General features: G+C 47.8%; 10 protein-coding genes across 10 annotated transcripts; 6 read left to right on the forward strand and 4 right to left on the reverse strand.

The window, feature by feature from the left end:
- Positions 1 to 332: 332 nt before the first annotated feature.
- I302_108042 (uncharacterized protein) lies at positions 333 to 1,476 on the reverse strand (the record flags this gene model as incomplete). Its single annotated transcript, XM_019194185.1, has 3 exons — positions 333 to 1,206; positions 1,273 to 1,326; positions 1,397 to 1,476. The coding sequence occupies 3 exons, from the start codon at positions 1,474 to 1,476 to the stop codon at positions 333 to 335; spliced, it is 1,008 nt and encodes a 335-aa protein (XP_019044308.1).
- Positions 1,477 to 2,232: 756 nt separating this feature from the next.
- On the forward strand, positions 2,233 to 3,019 carry I302_108043 (uncharacterized protein; the record flags this gene model as incomplete). Its single annotated transcript, XM_019194184.1, has 5 exons — positions 2,233 to 2,331; positions 2,382 to 2,501; positions 2,565 to 2,705; positions 2,762 to 2,935; positions 2,993 to 3,019. The coding sequence occupies 5 exons, from the start codon at positions 2,233 to 2,235 to the stop codon at positions 3,017 to 3,019; spliced, it is 561 nt and encodes a 186-aa protein (XP_019044307.1).
- A 566-nt stretch (positions 3,020 to 3,585) lies between these two features.
- Positions 3,586 to 3,884, forward strand: I302_108044 (uncharacterized protein; the record flags this gene model as incomplete). The annotated part of the gene is made up of 2 exons (XM_019194183.1): positions 3,586 to 3,711; positions 3,771 to 3,884. The coding sequence occupies 2 exons, from the start codon at positions 3,586 to 3,588 to the stop codon at positions 3,882 to 3,884; spliced, it is 240 nt and encodes a 79-aa protein (XP_019044306.1).
- Positions 3,885 to 4,598: 714 nt separating this feature from the next.
- Positions 4,599 to 4,895, forward strand: I302_108045 (uncharacterized protein; the record flags this gene model as incomplete). The annotated part of the gene is made up of 2 exons (XM_019194182.1): positions 4,599 to 4,691; positions 4,752 to 4,895. The coding sequence occupies 2 exons, from the start codon at positions 4,599 to 4,601 to the stop codon at positions 4,893 to 4,895; spliced, it is 237 nt and encodes a 78-aa protein (XP_019044305.1).
- Positions 4,896 to 5,338: 443 nt separating this feature from the next.
- Positions 5,339 to 5,989, reverse strand: I302_108046 (uncharacterized protein; the record flags this gene model as incomplete). The annotated part of the gene is made up of 3 exons (XM_019194181.1): positions 5,339 to 5,444; positions 5,532 to 5,617; positions 5,741 to 5,989. The coding sequence occupies 3 exons, from the start codon at positions 5,987 to 5,989 to the stop codon at positions 5,339 to 5,341; spliced, it is 441 nt and encodes a 146-aa protein (XP_019044304.1).
- A 621-nt stretch (positions 5,990 to 6,610) lies between these two features.
- On the forward strand, positions 6,611 to 7,654 carry I302_108047 (uncharacterized protein; the record flags this gene model as incomplete). Its single annotated transcript, XM_019194180.2, has 1 exon — positions 6,611 to 7,654. One exon carries the CDS (start codon positions 6,611 to 6,613, stop codon positions 7,652 to 7,654), a length of 1,044 nt encoding a protein of 347 aa, XP_019044303.2.
- Positions 7,655 to 7,909: 255 nt separating this feature from the next.
- On the reverse strand, positions 7,910 to 9,763 carry I302_108048 (uncharacterized protein; the record flags this gene model as incomplete). The annotated part of the gene is made up of 9 exons (XM_019194179.1): positions 7,910 to 8,053; positions 8,157 to 8,211; positions 8,292 to 8,397; positions 8,472 to 8,617; positions 8,710 to 8,800; positions 8,867 to 8,972; positions 9,033 to 9,157; positions 9,219 to 9,499; positions 9,600 to 9,763. 9 exons carry the CDS (start codon positions 9,761 to 9,763, stop codon positions 7,910 to 7,912), a joined length of 1,218 nt encoding a protein of 405 aa, XP_019044302.1.
- Positions 9,764 to 10,245: 482 nt separating this feature from the next.
- On the forward strand, positions 10,246 to 14,470 carry I302_108049 (uncharacterized protein; the record flags this gene model as incomplete). Its single annotated transcript, XM_019194178.1, has 3 exons — positions 10,246 to 11,258; positions 11,341 to 11,953; positions 12,014 to 14,470. The coding sequence occupies 3 exons, from the start codon at positions 10,246 to 10,248 to the stop codon at positions 14,468 to 14,470; spliced, it is 4,083 nt and encodes a 1,360-aa protein (XP_019044301.1).
- Positions 14,471 to 14,816: 346 nt separating this feature from the next.
- On the reverse strand, positions 14,817 to 16,707 carry I302_108050 (methylthioribose-1-phosphate isomerase; the record flags this gene model as incomplete). Its single annotated transcript, XM_019194177.1, has 7 exons — positions 14,817 to 14,893; positions 14,984 to 15,156; positions 15,274 to 15,377; positions 15,444 to 15,541; positions 15,707 to 15,857; positions 16,038 to 16,500; positions 16,601 to 16,707. 7 exons carry the CDS (start codon positions 16,705 to 16,707, stop codon positions 14,817 to 14,819), a joined length of 1,173 nt encoding a protein of 390 aa, XP_019044300.1.
- Positions 16,708 to 17,165: 458 nt separating this feature from the next.
- Positions 17,166 to 18,542, forward strand: I302_108051 (uncharacterized protein; the record flags this gene model as incomplete). Its single annotated transcript, XM_019194176.1, has 1 exon — positions 17,166 to 18,542. The coding sequence occupies one exon, from the start codon at positions 17,166 to 17,168 to the stop codon at positions 18,540 to 18,542; it is 1,377 nt and encodes a 458-aa protein (XP_019044299.1).
- Between the last annotated feature and the right edge of the window lie 919 nt (positions 18,543 to 19,461).

The following is a 19,461-nucleotide window of genomic DNA, read 5'->3' on the forward strand; positions in this document are numbered from 1 at the left end:
GCCCGCAAGATGAGTTGAGACGATAAAGGATGATTAGGATACGAGAGTGATAAAGGAACTGAAACGGTGAACGACCACTCGAAACCTTGTCTTGAGTTTCACCTTCCCTTTTCCAGTCTTGTAGCAAGTGAGGTCAGTCAAGTTCTGTGGACTCCGAATGATTCACAATGCATATTCTGCTTGTCGTTGCTACACACAATCTATGCTTCTCTCCATCTGACTGTTGATTGTCCATTATGTTCGTGCTGTTCTCCTACTCAGAGTGCCTCATTCCCATCCCTTGTGACGCCGACTAAACCTTACTCAATCGATCATCGTTCTAAGCTGTATTTCTAATTGACATAAGTCTTCCTCCATTCATCCAACAAGTCCAAGGTCACCGCACTTCCACCACAAACCACCAATACCACCCTAGAATCTCCTTTAACATCCGGTATGAGTTCCTTCAACCTCCCTTCATAGGCGATAGAGAGGGTAGCTCCACAAGCAGGTTCCACAATCATATTCTCCTCACTCGCGAATCGCAGTAACGCCTGAACAGCCTGTTGGTCACTGACCACCACGCTCTTCACTAGATCCCTATTCTCGTGGGCATATTTGAAAGCCTGTTCGCAGACCTTGATAGCTCCAAGGGAAGTAGCGATAGAGGTGATCCCTCCAATCCCGACATTCTCGCCCTTCTCCAATGACGCGTGGAGACTTTCCGCCCCCTTAGTCTCGACCGCTATGACCTTTGTTTTCCTCTGCTGTTCCAGGAGACCTTGCATTATACCTGCAAACAATCCTCCTCCACCCACACAGCAGACCACACCATCCGCTTCCACCCCGTTCTTTCCGTCTATGTGGGATAACTGTTTCTCCCATTCTGGCACGAGGGTACTGGCTCCGTCCCATACGTGCGGATGGTCGAATGGAGGGACATATACCCCACCAGGATCTTTGGAGAGTATGTCGTTGCGCAGATGCTGGTCGGCGTGGAACCACGTTTCTCCATGTTGTATGACTTCCGCTCCTGCTATCTTGAGCTTTTCGATCATGAACTGCTTGGTGGATAGGGGGACGACAACGGTAGCTTTGTAACCTAATGTCGAGCAGCATGTTGCAGCAGCTAATCCTGCGTTGCCTCCAGAACTAATACAGATGTGAGGAGGAGATGTGGAAGAAGGGTTGGACTTGATTGCTTGGACGATAAAGTTGCCTATACCACTAATCCCAGACCGATGAGTTGTGTTTCAGAGGACATGCATGTGTGAAATCGGGAGATCAACTCACCGAGATTTGAATGATCTACTGGGTTGGAGGTTCTCAAGCTTCAAGAACACACGACTACGAGACCATATATCAGCCTTCTGTGCTTGTGTATGGAGCATTAAGGAGAGGAGAGAGGAGGACATACCATCCGTTAATCTTGGACAGGGACGCCGACTCGAGCAAGGGAGTCTCGATCCATGGTTTCTGAGGTGAAGTCTCTGGCATCTTGTCTTGACGATTGCGGGGTTGATCGTGCGGTTAAGTATTCTGAGTTATATGACAGATATACACGCAAAAGAAAAGAAGTGAGGTGGTGGAGATATGGAAAGCTAGATGTGTAATAACAAAGGTGCGAAGGCGAACAAAGGTTGAACATTGACAGAGTGACATTGTCGCGTGTACCCGACCGGACAATCCCCGTCGGAGACTTAACACTCATTGGATCATCCAAGCCGGCTACAGCTGTCTTCCATGGTAGTCCTTCGATATAAAAATTTAAATGCTAGACATAGGATCGAATGCAATGAACACGAGCGGATGACCTCGGAGATGATCAAGGGCTCAGTCGTCATGCGCGCCGGAACACTTCTAACCTGACGTGGCGTGTGTATTGTACCTCGAGTCGCAAATACTAATCATTTCGAAATGTTCGCATAGGATCAGATACTAACTCGGTCGCACAATGATCCAAGCTATACTGCTCAACCTCCCGTAGCTCCTTTCACACATGCAGCCTGCTCAGGGCGAACAATTGTCGCGACACTCGAGAACACAAGGCCAAGTGTATGAGAATCAGTCAACGACCGTTGTGTAGCGGAGCTTGCAGGCTTCCTGATCACTCCCTCCTTTCAATCGACAGCGATTTGAACTCAGTGCTTGATAGTCTGTATGCGAGTCTTTAGATAACCTTTCTTTCTTCTTCGCTATCATCAGTGAGGATCAGAATATTATCGCCTGAAACATCGAATAGTTTGAGTAAAGATGCCTAGAAGAGCAACCAGTGCCGCCATGACCGTTAGTAGAACCCATGATACCAGGCTGTCCGGGAGAGCAACGCAGGACGCGAGCCATCAAGCTCACGTGAGTCGAAGTCTTGATGATGAAGATTCATCGCCTGACTCTCGCCATAGTCTTCCCCGGAGGTAGACTCTCAAGCAGAATTGAAAGATTGGTATTATTCTAACGATGAGAGGACATATATGAGTAAAGCCCTCAGTGGTGAGGGCAGCAACACGGGTGATCCAGCTAAAGTGAGTTCTTTGTAGAAAGACAGGTAGTCAGTACATCCTTTCATTCACTGTAAGTTATCATAGGTTTCACACCAAGACGTCAAATCGACAGAAGGACTAGAAGAAGCGGATAATTCTGCGATGACCCCCGTTCCGGGGAGGAGCAGGGACTATAAAAGCACATCGACCGCGCTGGCGGGTAACAATCAAATCGACCATGACGATGTAAGCTTGATGCATATTCCAATGAAATAACTTGTGATCCATTGATGACTTCTCAGGAACCGCGAACGAAGAAAATGAAAGTGAAATATTACAATGATGGGACCCCTGCACAAGAGAGCTATCACCCTGACCCAGCCTCTGGAGTTCCGACAACATCACATGTTGGACAGAGGAGCAGTATCACCCGTTGGATTCAGGAGGTCAAGGATAGCCAAATCCATGAGGACCAAGTGAGCTAATTGATTAAAGACGTGACGAATCGTTCGCTGATTCAAGGTTGATCCCAGGCCACTCGAGGTGAACAATCAAGCTAAGATTGCCGAGAGGAAAGGTCCACAGAGGAGCAATCTGATCCACAGTCCGATATACATGCATACCGTATCTACTGTTTGTTGCATCAGTAGCCTTTGCGGTTTCCCCAGCCAAATTCAGATGTGAAAGCCTACGATACGATGAGAGTCAGTCGGGGGAATAAACTCTCCCTGATTTTCAAGGCATACAAGTGTATTGACCCAAGCAACATCACCCATACCGGGGTTGTCTCCTAGGTTAAATGTTTTCGCCTTCTCTAGAAGGCCTCAAAAGCCTAGGCAGGGGTCTTGCTGGTCTTCTTCTATTTCGTCAGCAGGTCCAAAACATGATTTATCAGACCGCTCGAACACAAGATGCCTTCTTCTCGCTTAAAAGCCGTTTTCACAGAATCTCCTGATAATGTTGAAAAACAGGTATATAATGGGGTCGTCTTGGGACAAGAAAGCCAGATGCTTCCAACAACAACAATCATCCACGATTGAATCAAATCACACAGCAAGTCACACCATTTCACTGGTATTTCCACTCTTCCCAGTCAGGATACAAAACCATCTCAGCCCCGGAAAAAATGAGCGACAACAATACTACCAACAATACGAATACCGCTGGGGGAGCGTCTACTAATGGCAGTGCCAACACGTCCTACACTCGCAGTGCCAACACGGTCAGCGTCACCCCCCAGGGTTGGGCGTATGTAAGTTTGTGTATCTACAGTTGAACCTCAAAATCGTACTGGTACTGAGTATTGCTCAGGTCACTCTTGCGGATGGCTCAATCGTGGCCCCCGTTAGTTATGTGACCTCTAACGGGAGGTCCTTCTACAGGGATCAGACCGCGGGACAGCCTAGAGATCCTGCTGGGCATTGAGTCATGTTACCATAGCTGGTCTGATCGAGGTGGTTGATGAGACCTGATTTATTATGCATGACTGTTTACGAGCAATCTCTGTCATGGCGTCAGGAGCGATGGGATGGGATGGTGCTTTCCCACTCCCAATGGTCGAAGGGACGTAGACCGCACGTCACAACACGTGAGAGGTCGGGTGGTGGCTTCCCTCACAAAGAAGTCATCAAAATACCCAAACTCCTAAACAGACCCTCATGATGCCTTCCAACTCATACCATCTCTGTTTAACGTGGATGAGCCTTTCCCTCGCTAAAACTGCACTCAGATTATGTGTTTTTTGAACCAGCTTACAACGGACATAACTTGTAAAGAGCTCGTAATGAAATAACGGACCGTCACTATACTGGCCCATGGATAAGATCAGTATACTCATTATACATGGCTTGAACCATGATGACGTTTGATGCGCGATATTTCTAAGGCATGACTTGATGTGGCTCATTCAGCAGAACTGACCGACCTTTATGAAAGGCCCTGCAAGTTCCTTTCATCACAACATCATGAAAAGACCCATAACTCGATATGCGCCAATGCGGACTTCTAAGTAACTTGCAAAGATACATAAACAGAGTGATTTGCCTCTTGCCACTCCCCTATCAATAACCCATCCACTTACGACTATACGCATATTCATAACCCAACCCAAAGCACAAGCACAGCCACAACATAACAAAGATGAGTGAACAAACACCTACTACCAATACAATCAACAGTACTTCCCATGCGGGTACTTTCAACGCCAGTACCGACGCGGCGCCCCGAAGTGATGTGAGTTACGATCTCTCGAGAACGATGGCCTGATGTGTGCTGCAAGGGGGCTGATAGCAGATCGGCCGACTGGGCCTGGACGTTCAGGTCGGCTCTGCATCCCATGGAAGCACCCATGATCGATCAACAAACTTGGTGGAGAACATGCAATGTAAGAAGGAACTTGAAGCTGCTCATGATGATTATCGACGCAGAGAAAAATGAATGGTTCTCTTGTCCTGTATTCACTTTGATGTCCGAACGTTGAACCTTTTAGCCCTATTTTTGTAGACGTGCTTACCAAGAGATGACATGTTCTCTGCATTGTACACAATGGCTTTCAGAGGAGGCCCTTGCTAAACGGTCATGATGCAGAGCGAAGAGCAAGACTTTGCAAAGCTGAGAGCGATCACACGCGCTAATACGATCGCACGCACAATTTGCGTTGCAGACCTCATGAGCTTTGACTGTGGTACAGCGAGGAAAAATGACAAAACATCTGGAACTCAACCCGATAAAAGCGATATGGAATTAAGTATGTCATGGTTTGTAGACGACTGAACTCAGTCACGATTGTCCTCACAGCACAAGGGAAAAAATAACTACTAAACTCTCTTCGTCCAACAGATATTGAAAATATACTTATAAATAAGTGTACAGAGATCCACCTAACATGTATCAGGCTCGTCATCCCCCGGGACCAAACCCAACTTAGGTCCGTAAGCTCTTTGTTCAGGTAGTGGGAATCCCTCCGAATCCCAGACGATGAATCGGCTGTGCACACAGTTGTAGCACGATCAGTATCGGTATCACAAATTGTGCGAGATATAGTCACGAGATAGGAGAGATGGAACCACTCACAAGCTTGCTTCGGGCTTCCAGCAACGGGAGGGGGCAAAGTAGAAATCGTAGTGGTCGTAAACTTCATTTTGGAATACGAAGTTTAGCTATACAACGGGGTATATCAGCATCTATCCGAACCCTCATTATCTTCCACTTAAGTCGTATTCTTTGGTTTGATCTTCTGCACACTGAGTCTGTAGAGAAGTACGGAGGAGACTCTTACCCACCAACAAATCTTCCCCACCATTATATTCCTCAACCCAGGCCAAGGTATATTTCCCCGAAGTACTCCCTTCGAAACTCATCGAGATGCTCTCTCCGCCTACTAGTTGGTCGGGCCACTCCGAGGTAAATTGCACCTCTGATTGGCGTTTCCCGAGATTCTCAAGGTCTGATCGTGAGATTTGGGCGGATGGGAGGGCTTGGGTGATGTTGAGGAGGAGAATGAATGAGAGGAGTGGTAGGAGTGAGAACATATTGTATTGGTTTGATATATCGTTCAAAGAAATGACAGGGCTGGGTGTATATGGTATATAAGTAGGATTGAAATGAGAAGGAAATAGGCTAGTTATATATCCTATATCTTTCAGATCTCGCTCCAATCGATAAAAGACGAAAGAGAGACAGCACCGAGGGGCGATGTCAGTAAGTTGGATCTAGGTTCAGATCTGTGCACTGCTTTGTTCTTGATCCGCTTTGTTAGGATACATCCGCTACATCCACCGCTCCGGCGACACAGCTAACGGTGCACAGCTTTCGTAGTGGATGGAATTGGTTTCATGCAGTTATCTTCTGAACACCCCACCCCGTACGAGTCCAGCTGACAGCTGATCTGCTCTTTAGCTTACTTAGATTACGGTGCGACGTCATTTCTTCGGACATAGCCGCTTAGTCTGTTACGTCACGTGACTGGTCGCTGGGTTGCCTTGATTTCCTCGAGAATTTCAACTCTTTTGCTACTCTGATGCAGAAACCTTGAAAGCAGTTCAACATGATTTATGAGAGCTCATCGATATCGAGATGCTCATCGAGGGACCGAGATTAGATCCAGACCCGACTCGATGACATCCTGAGCGCAAGAGCAGGATCAGGTGAAGATGGGTAATACAACAATGGACGATATCACATGGGTAACTGATCCGTGGGGTCATACAACGAGGATCATCCATGTACCTTGTGGGGCATCAAGATGCAACATGTACGACTCGCGTAAATCCACCTCACGCACTGGTTCTTCACCATCGTCAGCCCAGAGTGATGATGGACACGATCAAGAGATTATAGAATACAATAATGGTCTAACCCTTATCAACCATTTCCTCCCTCCCGAGGCATACCACGTTCTACTCGAGACTATCAAAGAAGATTTCCGGGAACTAGAAGAGACCAAGCGACGAGAACAGTCCACCATTCCCCAAAATCATGACACCATCAATCCATCCATCACTCCAAAGAACTCTCAACCAAAAGCCAAACCAAAACTACGAAGACAAGCAATCCACTACGGCCCAAAATACGACTACACCACCAACCATGCCTGTCCCAACTCCATCCCCAATCCCACCTACATCCAAAACCTCATCGAACGTATCAAACCTCATATACGTGGGTTAGACATAAACCAAGCGACCATACAATATTATCCTCCGGGGTCGGGGATACCCCCTCATATAGATACGCATTCGTGTTTTGAGGATGAGATATTGTCTTTCTCTTTAGGTGCGGGGGTGAACATGGGGTTTCAGAGAGGGGATTGGGGGACTAGGGAGAAGATGTTTGCTCCTAGGCGGTGTGCCGCTATCTCTACCTCCACTTCCAATTCTGATGTTGCACAGAACACATCTGGTTCGAATGGAAATGCCACTGGACAGACGACACATAGCTCTACACCCTCAACATCGCCCAAACCCTCAGAGCCATCGACATACCATGAGATCCACCTTCCGCCCAATAGTCTATGTATCATGTCGAACGAGATCCGGTATGCGTGGACGCACGGGATCAGATCGAGAGCTACGGACGATGGGATCAAGAGGGGGGATAGGTATAGTATCACGTTTAGGAAGGTGGATTTCGAGGGGGTTTGTGCGTGCCAGTATGGAGTTTGGTGTGATTCGCAGCAGGGTAAATCCAAGGATTAGTCAACTCAGACGATGATCATCCCATGTGAGGGAGGTATGCTATCTTCGAGGAAAGAAGAATAGTAGGCTCAGTTTGTCCATCTTTGTAGGACTATTTGACTTACTTTTCTTCCCAATTATCTTACTGTTGTTGTAATATATCAATAATCATTTTAGAAACCCTAGAAATACATGCATCTATAGTATGAATTATGCCATATCATGCTATCAACGAATTCATCATCAAACGCCTTGAACAGATTGAAGCCACTAATGCTAGTCCTCTCCAACTCGCTTCACAACATTATTCAGTTTCATCCCCGGCACACCAGGTTGACCAATCTTAGGAGGAAGCACTAACACCCTCGTATTCCTCCGCCAAAATTGAACGATCGTATCAGCCAATGATGAGGGATTGTCCTGTATCACAAAGCACAAATCAGCTTGTATCCATAACTTTACAAACCACATGCACCTTCCAGCTGAACGGTAGATGAGGATTACTTGGGTGATCTTAACCCACCTCATGCAGATAATGGCCCGTATCAGGCATGACCTCCAGCTGGAACTTTCCTTGCCTACAACACCATATCACTGTGATCAGCTCGAGAGTTCCTGAAAAGATAGGTTATACTGAGCAGAAGAACAGATCACTCACATTTGCCCAACCATCAATTCCTTATCTAATCTCTCTTGTCCAGCTAAGACCAATAACCTCGCGCATTTAGCTTGTAGGAATCGCTGGCTTAGGCCTCTGTACCATTCTACGAAAGTCCGAAAATAGGATGATTAGCTTACACAACCTCGGATTCACAGATAGGGGTGATCATGGGCTTACCCTCCCAGTATGGCTCCGTAGCCAGTAAATCAGTCCTCCATATCTGCTTTTCTCCGCCGCTACTGGTATTTGATGGATCCGGTATCAAGAAGGATGGTACGGATACTCTGGCTGCTTCTGTATCTCTTAGAGTATTTGAGGATAAACTATCACGAATCTATCAGCTTTCTACTCTTGTGAGGGCTTTTTCGAAAGGAAGGCTAATTGTTTCATACGTGTGAGAGGTGACAATACTCACTGCCAATGTATCGCATCTACCACGGATCTGAAGGTACTCGGACGCTGGGATAGGATGGACTTCATGAGTGGTAGAGCTTCTATTGCGGTACCTGCACGAAGGTGGATAATGCAAATGATCAGCTATCTGGAGATTCCTGAGCAACTATATAGCTCACCTTCCACAACATCCAATACTATCACTCCAGGTATCGTATATCCCTTCTTCTGCAGTATAGGAGCGGAAGATAGGATTGGTGCAGCACCCATCGAATGGCCAAGTAGCTATAAATGTATCAGCTGTGTGATTAACTTCTGGAATTCAATCAGAGATATTCAGCTTACTATCAGCGAAGGTGATTCTTTCGAATCAGGGAAGATATGCTGTATCAACCCCGTAAAATCGTCCAATAAGGTAGGTAACGATAGATCCCGTTCAGATGATGATGATCCAGCAGTCTTGGTTTTACCTATTCAGCCAAGGTACATGAGCTATGATATGATAAGGCGACTAACCAGAAGACAGCTCACCATGACCTCTACAATCGAAGCTGACCACCCCTAGTTCACCATTACTACTCTCTCTTATGTGTTTAGCTAGCGCTGCGAATGATAACCCCGATGCTCCCGCTCCATGATGACATATCAGATATGTTCCCTTTCCTTTCCCAGTGGAGATTTGAGGCGGAGTGAGGTATACTCTGAAAGTCGTTGAGGAAGAGGAAGGGGTGACTTCCAGTGCTTGTTGGAAGAATGATGAGGCGGATAGAGGTGTGAGGTCTGTTGAGCCGTATTTTGTAGGTGGGGGGAGACTATCGGAATCAGAGACAATCAGCTGACAAACTATCCCCAGCCTGCTATTCTGCCAGCTGAGGGAGGCAACAAGAATCCATGTAAGATGAGAAGACCCACGCTGCATGAAGATCGCCCAACCCATCCTCTTCATCCTCCAACTCCTCTTGACCATCTTCATCTTCATCTTCATCTTCATCTTCATGTTCCTCTGCCCATGGCGCCTTTGTCCTTGGTAGTTGAGGTAGTTTGTTTGCCATTGCTTTTCTGAATGCGTCTGACATGGTGATGCTGAGGTTATGTTTGCTATGTGATATGACTGTCTATGCTATGTATGAACTCTTCGAGGCGTAATCAACGTCTTTCGGCTTTGTAAACCACGAGTGAACCGGTGGTCTGTGCGGTGGTGATGTATGATGATGGAGTACGGAGATGTGTTGAATGTCCGCGTGTCATGTTGTATACTTTATTTCGATCGCTTAATGAGGTTATGACGGGTATGTGCATCAGCATCCTTCATGTTCTCGGTACAAGTTGTGAACATGTTATGTTATTCCTCTTGACATCAACTTCTAACATCCATATCATTCATTGCTATCATTAATACGAGTATCTTGTCGCCCAAGTTGACCCAGTAGACCCAATCCGTGCAGTATCTCCTACCATCAAGCTCAGCCTCAGTGACTGTGACGTAGTGATCACATCTCCCCCCAGGTCCTCTAATTCACATACCACCCAAGAGCCACATCCATGATATAACCCCACAATGTCCCATCCAGCTCGTCTCCTCCTCCGAGCACCACCCCATCTCCCCTTTATCCAAGGCTATCCAGGTATCCCCGCCTCTCCTACCCGCAAAGCAGCAGGCGTCCACGGCTCACTGGAGCTGCGCGTCGGATCAATACCCGTAAAAGCCAAATGGGTAAGAGTGGAAATACGCAAATACGAATCACTCCCTCCTGGTTTCCCCAACTCCTCTTTCGAGCCAGTCTGGGAGCATATCGGAGAGATAGAAACATTGTGGAAGCCAAGTGATGAAAGTAAAGAGACTGAGTTGATAGAGACGGCGGATTTCAAGTTCTTCCTACCTCTTCCAGAGAATATACCTCCGACCATCGAGCTGGCTAGATCTACAGGGGTTCGATACGAACTGGTAGCTGCGTTGTGCTATAAGCAGAAATCTGGATTATTCAAGAAAGAATCATACCCTATATTGAAGATATCTGAACCGCTGTTAATCATCAAGCATGAATTACATTCCTCTTGGCCATTGTACAACCTGCCCGACTCGAAGACTGTCAAAGCTGCGAACGACCAGCTGATATTGAACGTCTCAAGACCCAATACAGCGTTCAGCTCAGGAGATAGGATACAGTTCTCGGCTTCACTGAAATCGACAAAATCCCAACCGTTCAAATTAAAGGGATTCGAATGTACGATATACGAGTTGATCACTTCCATCCCTATCCCGCCTGATGCTCAGGGGACCAAGGGGAAGAAGAGGAAATCCCTACAGAACCCTATTACGAAATCTAGACCTATATCTACGGTGAAAGCTGCGGTGGACGAACGGATAGGACTGGGTGGTGAGAAGTCAGCTAAAGTTGAGATGCTAGTTGACAGAGTGTTGGTAACGGTGAAAAATGCTAGGACGCTTAGAGTTGAATATGCGTTGGAGGTCAAAGCCGTTATGGAAGGGATACGGGATAAGATTGAAGTGGGGGATATCATGTACACGGTCGGGGTGTTTGATAGGAATACTTCAGATCAGGCTACGAGGTGAGCGTCATGCTTCTCACATTCGCTTTTATGCTTTTTGAGAGAATTCAATTAATTCTTTAGTGCTTCGTCATCTCCGTAGAGACATTGGCCGTGTAGACTCTCTATGTCCAGATATACCCCAACCATCGCCCCCACCCCGTCCAATGGACTCAACACCCTTCTCAGGCTCTCAACCTGACCTACCCCCAAATGCTCGATTCAACGGTAATCTCAAACCACCTAGTAATTTCCCACCTTCACGTCCTAATTCTGGTGTGTTCCAGCTTCAGCAGCCACAACAGCAGGTTCAGGGCTTCGACTCACGACTACCTTACCAACGACATTCCTCCACGAACAGCGCCAGTACCTACACCACTATCAATACCCAAACCAACGAGTTCGGTATGACTCCCACTCCGACTCAGAATAGACCTTACGGGACTATGCCTACTTCACCAGGTCAACGTACACCAGAAGTGATGTTTCCGACTGCTCAGCCACGTCCTAGGAGTTCATCACCCACTTCACCCGCTCGCGAGTCCTCCGGTGGACACGATCGTTATGTACAAAGTGATGTAGGACATGATGCGAATAGTAATAGATATTCCACAGCTACTATGGCTACATTCGGCAGATGGGATAAAGGGTTGAAGAATGCCATGAGACCGGAGCAGGAAAGTGACCGAGCTGCCACGAGTATGGCTTCTAGCGAGGTGAGTGATGAGTGCCCTTGACTCCTGAAACAAGCCAGACAAGCTGAATCTCCCGCTCAGAACGCACCCACGCCTACAACTCCCACCGTCCCTTCACCGTCCACCCGTCAATCCTCCCCTATGGCCTCTCTCCCATCTCGCCCCACCTCAGCCAGACCACCAGTCCCACCAAGTTCCTTCTACCTCACTTCAGAGCAGGAAAAGTCCCTCCAGCGAGAACGATACGAAGCTGCCAGAAACGCTAGTGTCCCTCTCACTGCCGCTCAAACGCCAAAGAAGAGCGAAGAGGAGATACCTGAGATACCTCCACCGGAATATGCACCTCCCGTACCTGCTCAGCCTAAACGACAGTATACTGCCCCCTCTAGACCGGTGTCTGAATATACCAGCTTGAATGGATCACCCGCCAATTCAAGTCCGAAGACCACTAGTTCACCGAGGTTGGCTTCTCCCCCTCCGGGTGCTAGACCCAGCTCTGGATCTAATAGAATGGGATCGCCCCGACCTCCTTCTATAGCTGAACAGCAGCACCATCTGTCAGCTGCTGAAGAGAAGGAGATACAGCGTAGAAGGTATGAGGAAGCTACCTCAAAGGTTAACGAGACTACTACGCCTAAAGCTGGACCTTCCAAGATCAACGTTGAGAAAGCCAACGCTTCACCGAATAGACAATCAAGTATCATACAGGCTTTGAAAACTTCTCCACCTCTGTTTCCCAGGAAATCTTCGGGAGCCAGTGATGGACCTATACCCTACAATGCTATCTATCCGCCTGGTCGAACTAGCTCTAAGGCAGATGGTGCCTCACCTGCAACGGTTGGATTGGGGATCTCAGCTAATGGAGGTGGAGGTGGAAGTGGGATGAGCGAGAAGGAACAGATGAAACGGTATTACGAAGCTCAAGAGGCCGTTGCACAAGCTCAAGGGCAGTCAAATCCGAACTCACCGAGTAAAAGGATCAATGTGGGGAGCAGTAGTGTGTTGTCTAGGAGGTCTGGAGGAGGAAGTATAGGTTCGATAAGTGTGAATGAGCATGGGCAGAGGCGGGAAACGACTAATGCGATGGATGAGAAAGAACAGATGAAGAGGTTTTATGAAGCTCAGGATCGAGTCGCCGCTGCGTCCCGAGGGGAGGCGATTGGCAGTGCAAGTGGGTCTCAATCAAGGCAGGGTACTGTTCCTTCAGCGATAGATGAAAAAGAGCAGATGAGAAGGTATTACGAAGCGCAGGAACGAGTCGCAGCTGTCACTGGATCTCCCTCTCAAGCTGGTCCGTCGGGATATACTAGACAAGCCAGTCAGACGCCCTCGCCTAGCAGACCTAGTACTTCCGCTGCTGTCCCGAGCGGGATCAGCGAAAAGGAACAGATGAGGAGGTACTATGAAGCCCAAGATAGGGTAGCGGCTGCCTCGAGTGGCGGCGGTGTACAGCAATCGCCCATCCGACCGACCGAGCAGAATGATAACATCCCTTCACCAGCCCAGCCTAGATCCTCTACCGCTATCGACGAGAAAGAGCAGATGAGACGGTACTACGAAGCTCAGGATCGAGTCAATAGAGCATCTCAATCGCCTGGTATTGGATCTTCCGGTTCCAAGTCGTTCGAAACGCCCACGTCCTCGCCTGCGAGGGCAAGGGGTATCTCTGCGGCACCAAGTGCTGTTGATGAGAAAGAACAGATGAGGAGATATTATGAAGCTCAGGATCGAGTCGCAAAAGCCACTTCGGGATCGCCTGAGCCTTCCCAGCCTGCTGGACGAACGATACCGACTTCTACTTCTACTTCTACCATTGGAGGATTCGGTGCCGGTGCGGTAGAAGAGAAAGAACAGATGAAGAGGTACTATGAAGCTATGGACCGAGTCAACGCAGCTTCGTCCTCGGGCTCTGGTCAAGGTACTGCCTCACCTCCACCTATCTTGGCTCCTCCTGTTGACTCTCCGCCCACTTTCGAGGATGCGCCTCCTTCGTTTGCTGCAACAACCGCAACTGCTAGTGGGAGTGCTAGTGCTAGTGGGAGTGGGAGCGGATATCCTTCGGCAGAACAGGAAAAGGAAATGATGAAGAGGCGGTACGAGCAAGCTACATCGGCTGTACAGCGATACAACTCTCCTCCACCTGATCAAACCCAAGGATCATCGTCGACCAATCCATTCAAATCTGATAGTGGAGATATTCAATCTAAAACGATGAGAAATCAACCCAGGACAAGTCTAGGTGTAGCATCCGAACAAATCATACATAACGCTCATAACACTTCATCATCATCTGCCCTGCCTACCCATCGGTCCGGTTCCGGTTACTTCGATAATCCCAATTCCAACATGAGTAGAAATGCCACTACCTCACCTTCACCCCCCTCTTCTCCCTTTTTGGCTAGAGATCCAACCATCAAAGCTGGTAAGGCTCGGGCTGTCGACCCCTTGTCTTCTGGTGCTGCTCCACCACCACCGTTGCCTGCTAGACCGCCTAGGGAGTATGTCGAGCTTCTATCGCCCGTGGGAGAGTCAGTGTAGTAGGAAGTAGTGTTAGTTTCTTGTTCAGTTGGATTCCTTCTTCTTCATGATACATAGTTATTCTCTGTCGTGGATGCCGAGTTTGGGTTTTTGATTAGGACTTGGACTTTTCTAATCTAGTAAAGTATATAATTTATTCGGATCTGCTTGATGCTCAAATACGATGATGCATCCCTTTTCACTCTAAATGGTATTTGCAATGCATAGCATCTATCGCTCTATACGCAATGATATATTGAGGCATAGTACATCGTTCGGATACTGTTTGAGAACAAATCCCTTTTCCTACTCGTCACACTGATCCCTTTCCGTTCCGCTGAGCTTCATGTAATCAAAGCAGAGTGGATTAACAGATCGACGCCACATCAATAGCCTTTTCACCCTCCTTCCTCTCCGCCACTCCTTTCTCTGTCACCACGCAGCCTATTTCCAACCAACATATCAATCAGCTCAGCCTCAAAGTATCACAGCAATAGGATGTTTCATGTGTGGCTTGGAAGGGTGATAACTCACTGATCAATTCCGCAGGAGTCACGTCGAACGAAGGATTGTACACCCTCTGCCAGGGTTTGTCACCCTCTCCTACGCCTTCAGGGGTGATTCGTACAACGCTGAGTTTACCAGTTTCGGTGTTGAGACCTCGTACTTGGGTGGCTTCGATGGAGGGGCGCTGTTCGATGTGTATACTGCGTAGAAAAGGAATTAGCATGTGTTGTTAGGATGAACAGTCCAAGGTGTTGGTGTGAAAAGGGCTGGGTTGTGGGTATGTGATGGGATGGGATGGGATTGTTTGGACTACTCACTCCGCTCCTGTCTTGAGGGATAGATCGATGGTAGTTACTGGAGCTACTACCATAAATGGGATGTTGTGTCGCTGAGCCAACACTGCAGCTTGGTATGTACCGATCTGCAAACGTGCCATGATATCAGCACCTGTCTAGAGCCTGCCTGTAGATTTGAGCAATCCACTCACCTTGTTGGCGGTATCTCCATTCTTGACTACTCTATCAGCGCCGACGATCACGCCGTCGATGTCTTCGTGTTGGAATAATGAACCGAGCATGGTGTCACCTATAAAGTACCATTAGCAAGTGAAGACAGTATATCGACTGCGCTCCATCAGATGTGTTGTGTCCAGGGACTTCGTTGTCCATGGTGTCGGTTTTTTTCTTCTTCTTTCTTTCGTTTTTTACTCTTCCCAAGAGACGGCAAATTGACAAGCAGAATTGCACTCACATATCATACAAGCGGGAATTTCTAAAGTGGTCAATTCTAAACTTGTTAATCTCGATCCTTGATGATAAGGTGTTGTCTGGGCGTAATAGGCCGTATCGAGCTGGTCGTGCTCGTACAACGCTGTGATGACTCCTATGGCTGTCCCGTAGCCCTATGAAGGTTTGATAGGAATTAGCTTGCCTTGCCTTGACCTGATAATCCGTTGTTCCAGTATTCCGAAGACACTCTATCGTTCCTCCGCTAATCATCCCAATCTGTACAGTCTACACTAAATCTGCTTTCATTCTACACCGTCGAAAGAAGCTTGATACCCGAGGAAAGGGTTACTCACAGAAGTAGCCAAACTCCCAGTGTTACAAACAGTAACCACCTTCAACTTATTCTTGTTCCCCTTTCCTCGCTTAGCGAACAACCAGTCCGCCCCCAATTTACCCATCTGCATATTCCTCTCCAGATCCTCCTCATGAACATCCTGGCATATCTCTTTGACCTTTTCTATGATTTCTTCTTTACCTTCACTGACATTTTGGAGGTAAGCTCGAATCCTGTTCATAGCTTCGCTGAGATTTACGGCGGTAGGTCTCGAGGATTGGAGGTAATCGCATTGTTCCTTGACCCAGTCCACCACCTGTTGTGTGGAAGAGAAGGTATTGGTGAGGGAGGATCGGGATAGGGAGGATTTGAGTGAGAGAGCAGCGAGAGAGGCTATGGCGGGTGCTCCGCGGATTTTCATGGATTTGATGGCTTCGAATGCTTCTTCGGGAGTCGAGATGGGGATCCAAACTACCGAGTGGCTAAGTGCAAGTGCTATATCAGCTTAGCTGCCCATGCTATGCGCAGGTGGTACAAACGCATGAAACAGACCAGGAGAGGTTGCTCTTCGCTTGGACTCACGGAAGCAACAATTGATCGACAATCTCGACCTGACCCGACTTGTCTATTCGGATGGAAGTCATCATGTCTGGCAAAGGTTTTTTACCCGAGGGAGCTTGAGCGACCATTCTGGGTGATGCTTTTGTGGGGGAGTCGCGGTACGATGCAAAGAGGAGAGCCAGGGTTGGTCCTGTATCAGAGATGAGTTGATGGTGAAAGGGAAGGAGAGAGTCTGATGGTGAGCAAGCAAGGAAGCAACAAAGCACAAAGCACGTTTGAATTTTCAACTGTTCTATATTTTTGCTCGAAGTCAGGCACTGACAAAAGGTAATGGGCATTAGAAAGCAGTTGTAATGATTTTGCCACCCTCAATTAGGTGGAATACGAATGAATGCTAATGACTTCGATTGCGTCAATATGGGACCCCGTCTATCCCAACCATTCGATTTCATCCAGTCCTCCCAAGTGAGCAAGCAGTACTCGATAAGATGACCATCACCCTCGATGACATCCTATCTGAGATGATCTCAGTCCTAAGATCCACCATAGAGAGTTATCAAACTAACAACAGTACTCGACCTACCCGATGCCCCCTCATCTCCTCTCCTGCGGATCCAACGCAGCCTCCCATCTATCGATCAACCACCCGAATGACACTTCCACCCTAAAACCCACGATATTTCACCCTTCCCTACCTCCTATACCAGACTCCGCAGAGCTACTAGACTTAGTTTCCACATCTGCTCATTCGCTCTTACTTCTCTCGCAACCCTCTTCCAATGGTACTAAGACGAGTAATATACTATTAGGCGCAGGGACCAATACCTTTGGTCAACTTGGACCGAGATGCGCTTTATGGGATGATATCAAGCCTGAACCACGTTGGAAAGCTCTGAACCTACTTGGCTCGGCTGGGGTCGAAGGGGAATGGGAGCCTGTGAAGATTGCTGCGACTTGGACAACCAGCTTCGTGGTCTATCAGCGAATACCTATTGGAGACCTCGCAGCTTCTGCATCGATGTCCGTTGCAGGTGGTTCCTCAGCTGATGATAGCAGCGAAAAGGGAATACAGCAAATAGTGATATCAATCGGATCCAACGATTTCGGCGAACTTGGATCTACCTCTTCTACTCCTCTGACGCTCAACGCTCCAGCCGAGATACCCATCTCTCAAGCTTCTCGGAAGCCTACTGTGGTAGAACTGGGATTGGCTGTAGGAGAGAAAGTGGAAATGATCAGGGGAGGTCAAAGACATGTTATCGTTTTTATCTCTGACGGGAGTGGAAAGCAGAGAGTGATGGGTTGGGGGGCGAGTCGGAAAGGTGAATTGGATGGCGGGACATTGTCGAGTAATTCCACCAGCAATACTCTTGGTTCCACATCAAGTAAAGGGAAAGGAAAAGGGAAGGGTGTCTCGAGACCTACGACATCTCCTCCCACACTCATCAAACTGCCTATACCGCCAGAAGAGAGAATAGTGGACATATCACTGGGAGCCTCGCATAGTTTAGCATTGTTGTCTGATGGGACGGTGTTAGGATGGGGAAGTAACCTAAAAGGACAAATTACGGATATACATCTACTCAAAGATATAAAAAGTATAGCAGCAACCTGGAACGGGTCTTATTTCCTCACTCGGTCAAACAAATTACTCTCACAAGGATCAAATACCCATTCTCAACTACTTCGTGGGTCAAACGCAACCTCGCAAAGGGACATGGTGGAAATACCGGATGGATTGGAAGTGGTGAGGATCGTAGCTGGATCGGAACATCTTTTGGTCCGTCTCAGATCGAAGCATGGAGAAGAAGAGGGATTATGGAGTGGTGGGTGGAACGAACATGGGAATCTTGCTTTGGGAGATCAACAGGATCGAGCGGGTTTGACTCGAGTGGATGTGCAGGGAAGGATAAGGGGGGTTTGGGGTGGGTGTGCTAGTACTTGGGTATGGGTTGATCAGTAACACGTATACGAAGATTGCAATGAAGATGGATTGGTATTAGCTTGTCAAAACCAGTGGATAAGCGGACAGGTGGACGTCAACATGAAGATGTGCATACAGAGATGAAAAAGATCAAAAGCTCTAAGGGGGAAGAGTAGGGAGAGTAACCTCATTTGGTCCACGTCGATCATCAGTCGTCGTCATCACTCAATATGTGCCTACACACAGCGCACGGACGCACAGACCACGGACACCCACCCACCACTCGGATCCAAACCACCAATTCAGGAACAATAAGAAAAGTGAAGAAATCATTCACCAAACACCCAACAACAGACAAAAAGACAAGACACACATCTTGATCACCAACACTGTCGTTTCAACATCAATAACAATACGTTACATTCCATGCATCGACTGGGCTCACAACTCAGCACAATGTACCACCACCATGCATACCAATCCATCCCATACAGTCTATATAAGATGCGAAGTAATACCCCCACCACTCCCCATCAAAAACACACACCAAACACGCCTTTTATCGGTACCCTACAAAACCTTGTCAAGTGCCGATCTCAACCTACTGTACCAGACCACACTTCACGACCTTCTCATCAATCCAATACACATCTACATACATCCTCCTGCGACGTACAGCTGAGCACAAGGGGAGTTTATCAAATCGTCGCGGATCAGGCAACCATCAAATAGCTCGTCCTCTTGCCGTCTTCGGTAGTTCCGATTTTTACGGATCATCCCCTTCTCATTTCGACGTAAACACGAGGTAAGGACGTCACCTGTGCCCTTCAAAAGCGACTTTTGAACACTATTCGATTGTCGACTAATACCGCAGGTGAGTGAGGTCGTTGGATTTGTCAACACTTCTCAAAAAAGCTATGTACTGCCGCTAATGTGTACCAGATATCAGTGCGATCGC

Source organism: Kwoniella bestiolae, chromosome 7 (genome assembly GCF_000512585.2).
Source record: "Kwoniella bestiolae CBS 10118 chromosome 7, complete sequence".
NCBI lineage: Eukaryota > Fungi > Basidiomycota > Tremellomycetes > Tremellales > Cryptococcaceae > Kwoniella > Kwoniella bestiolae.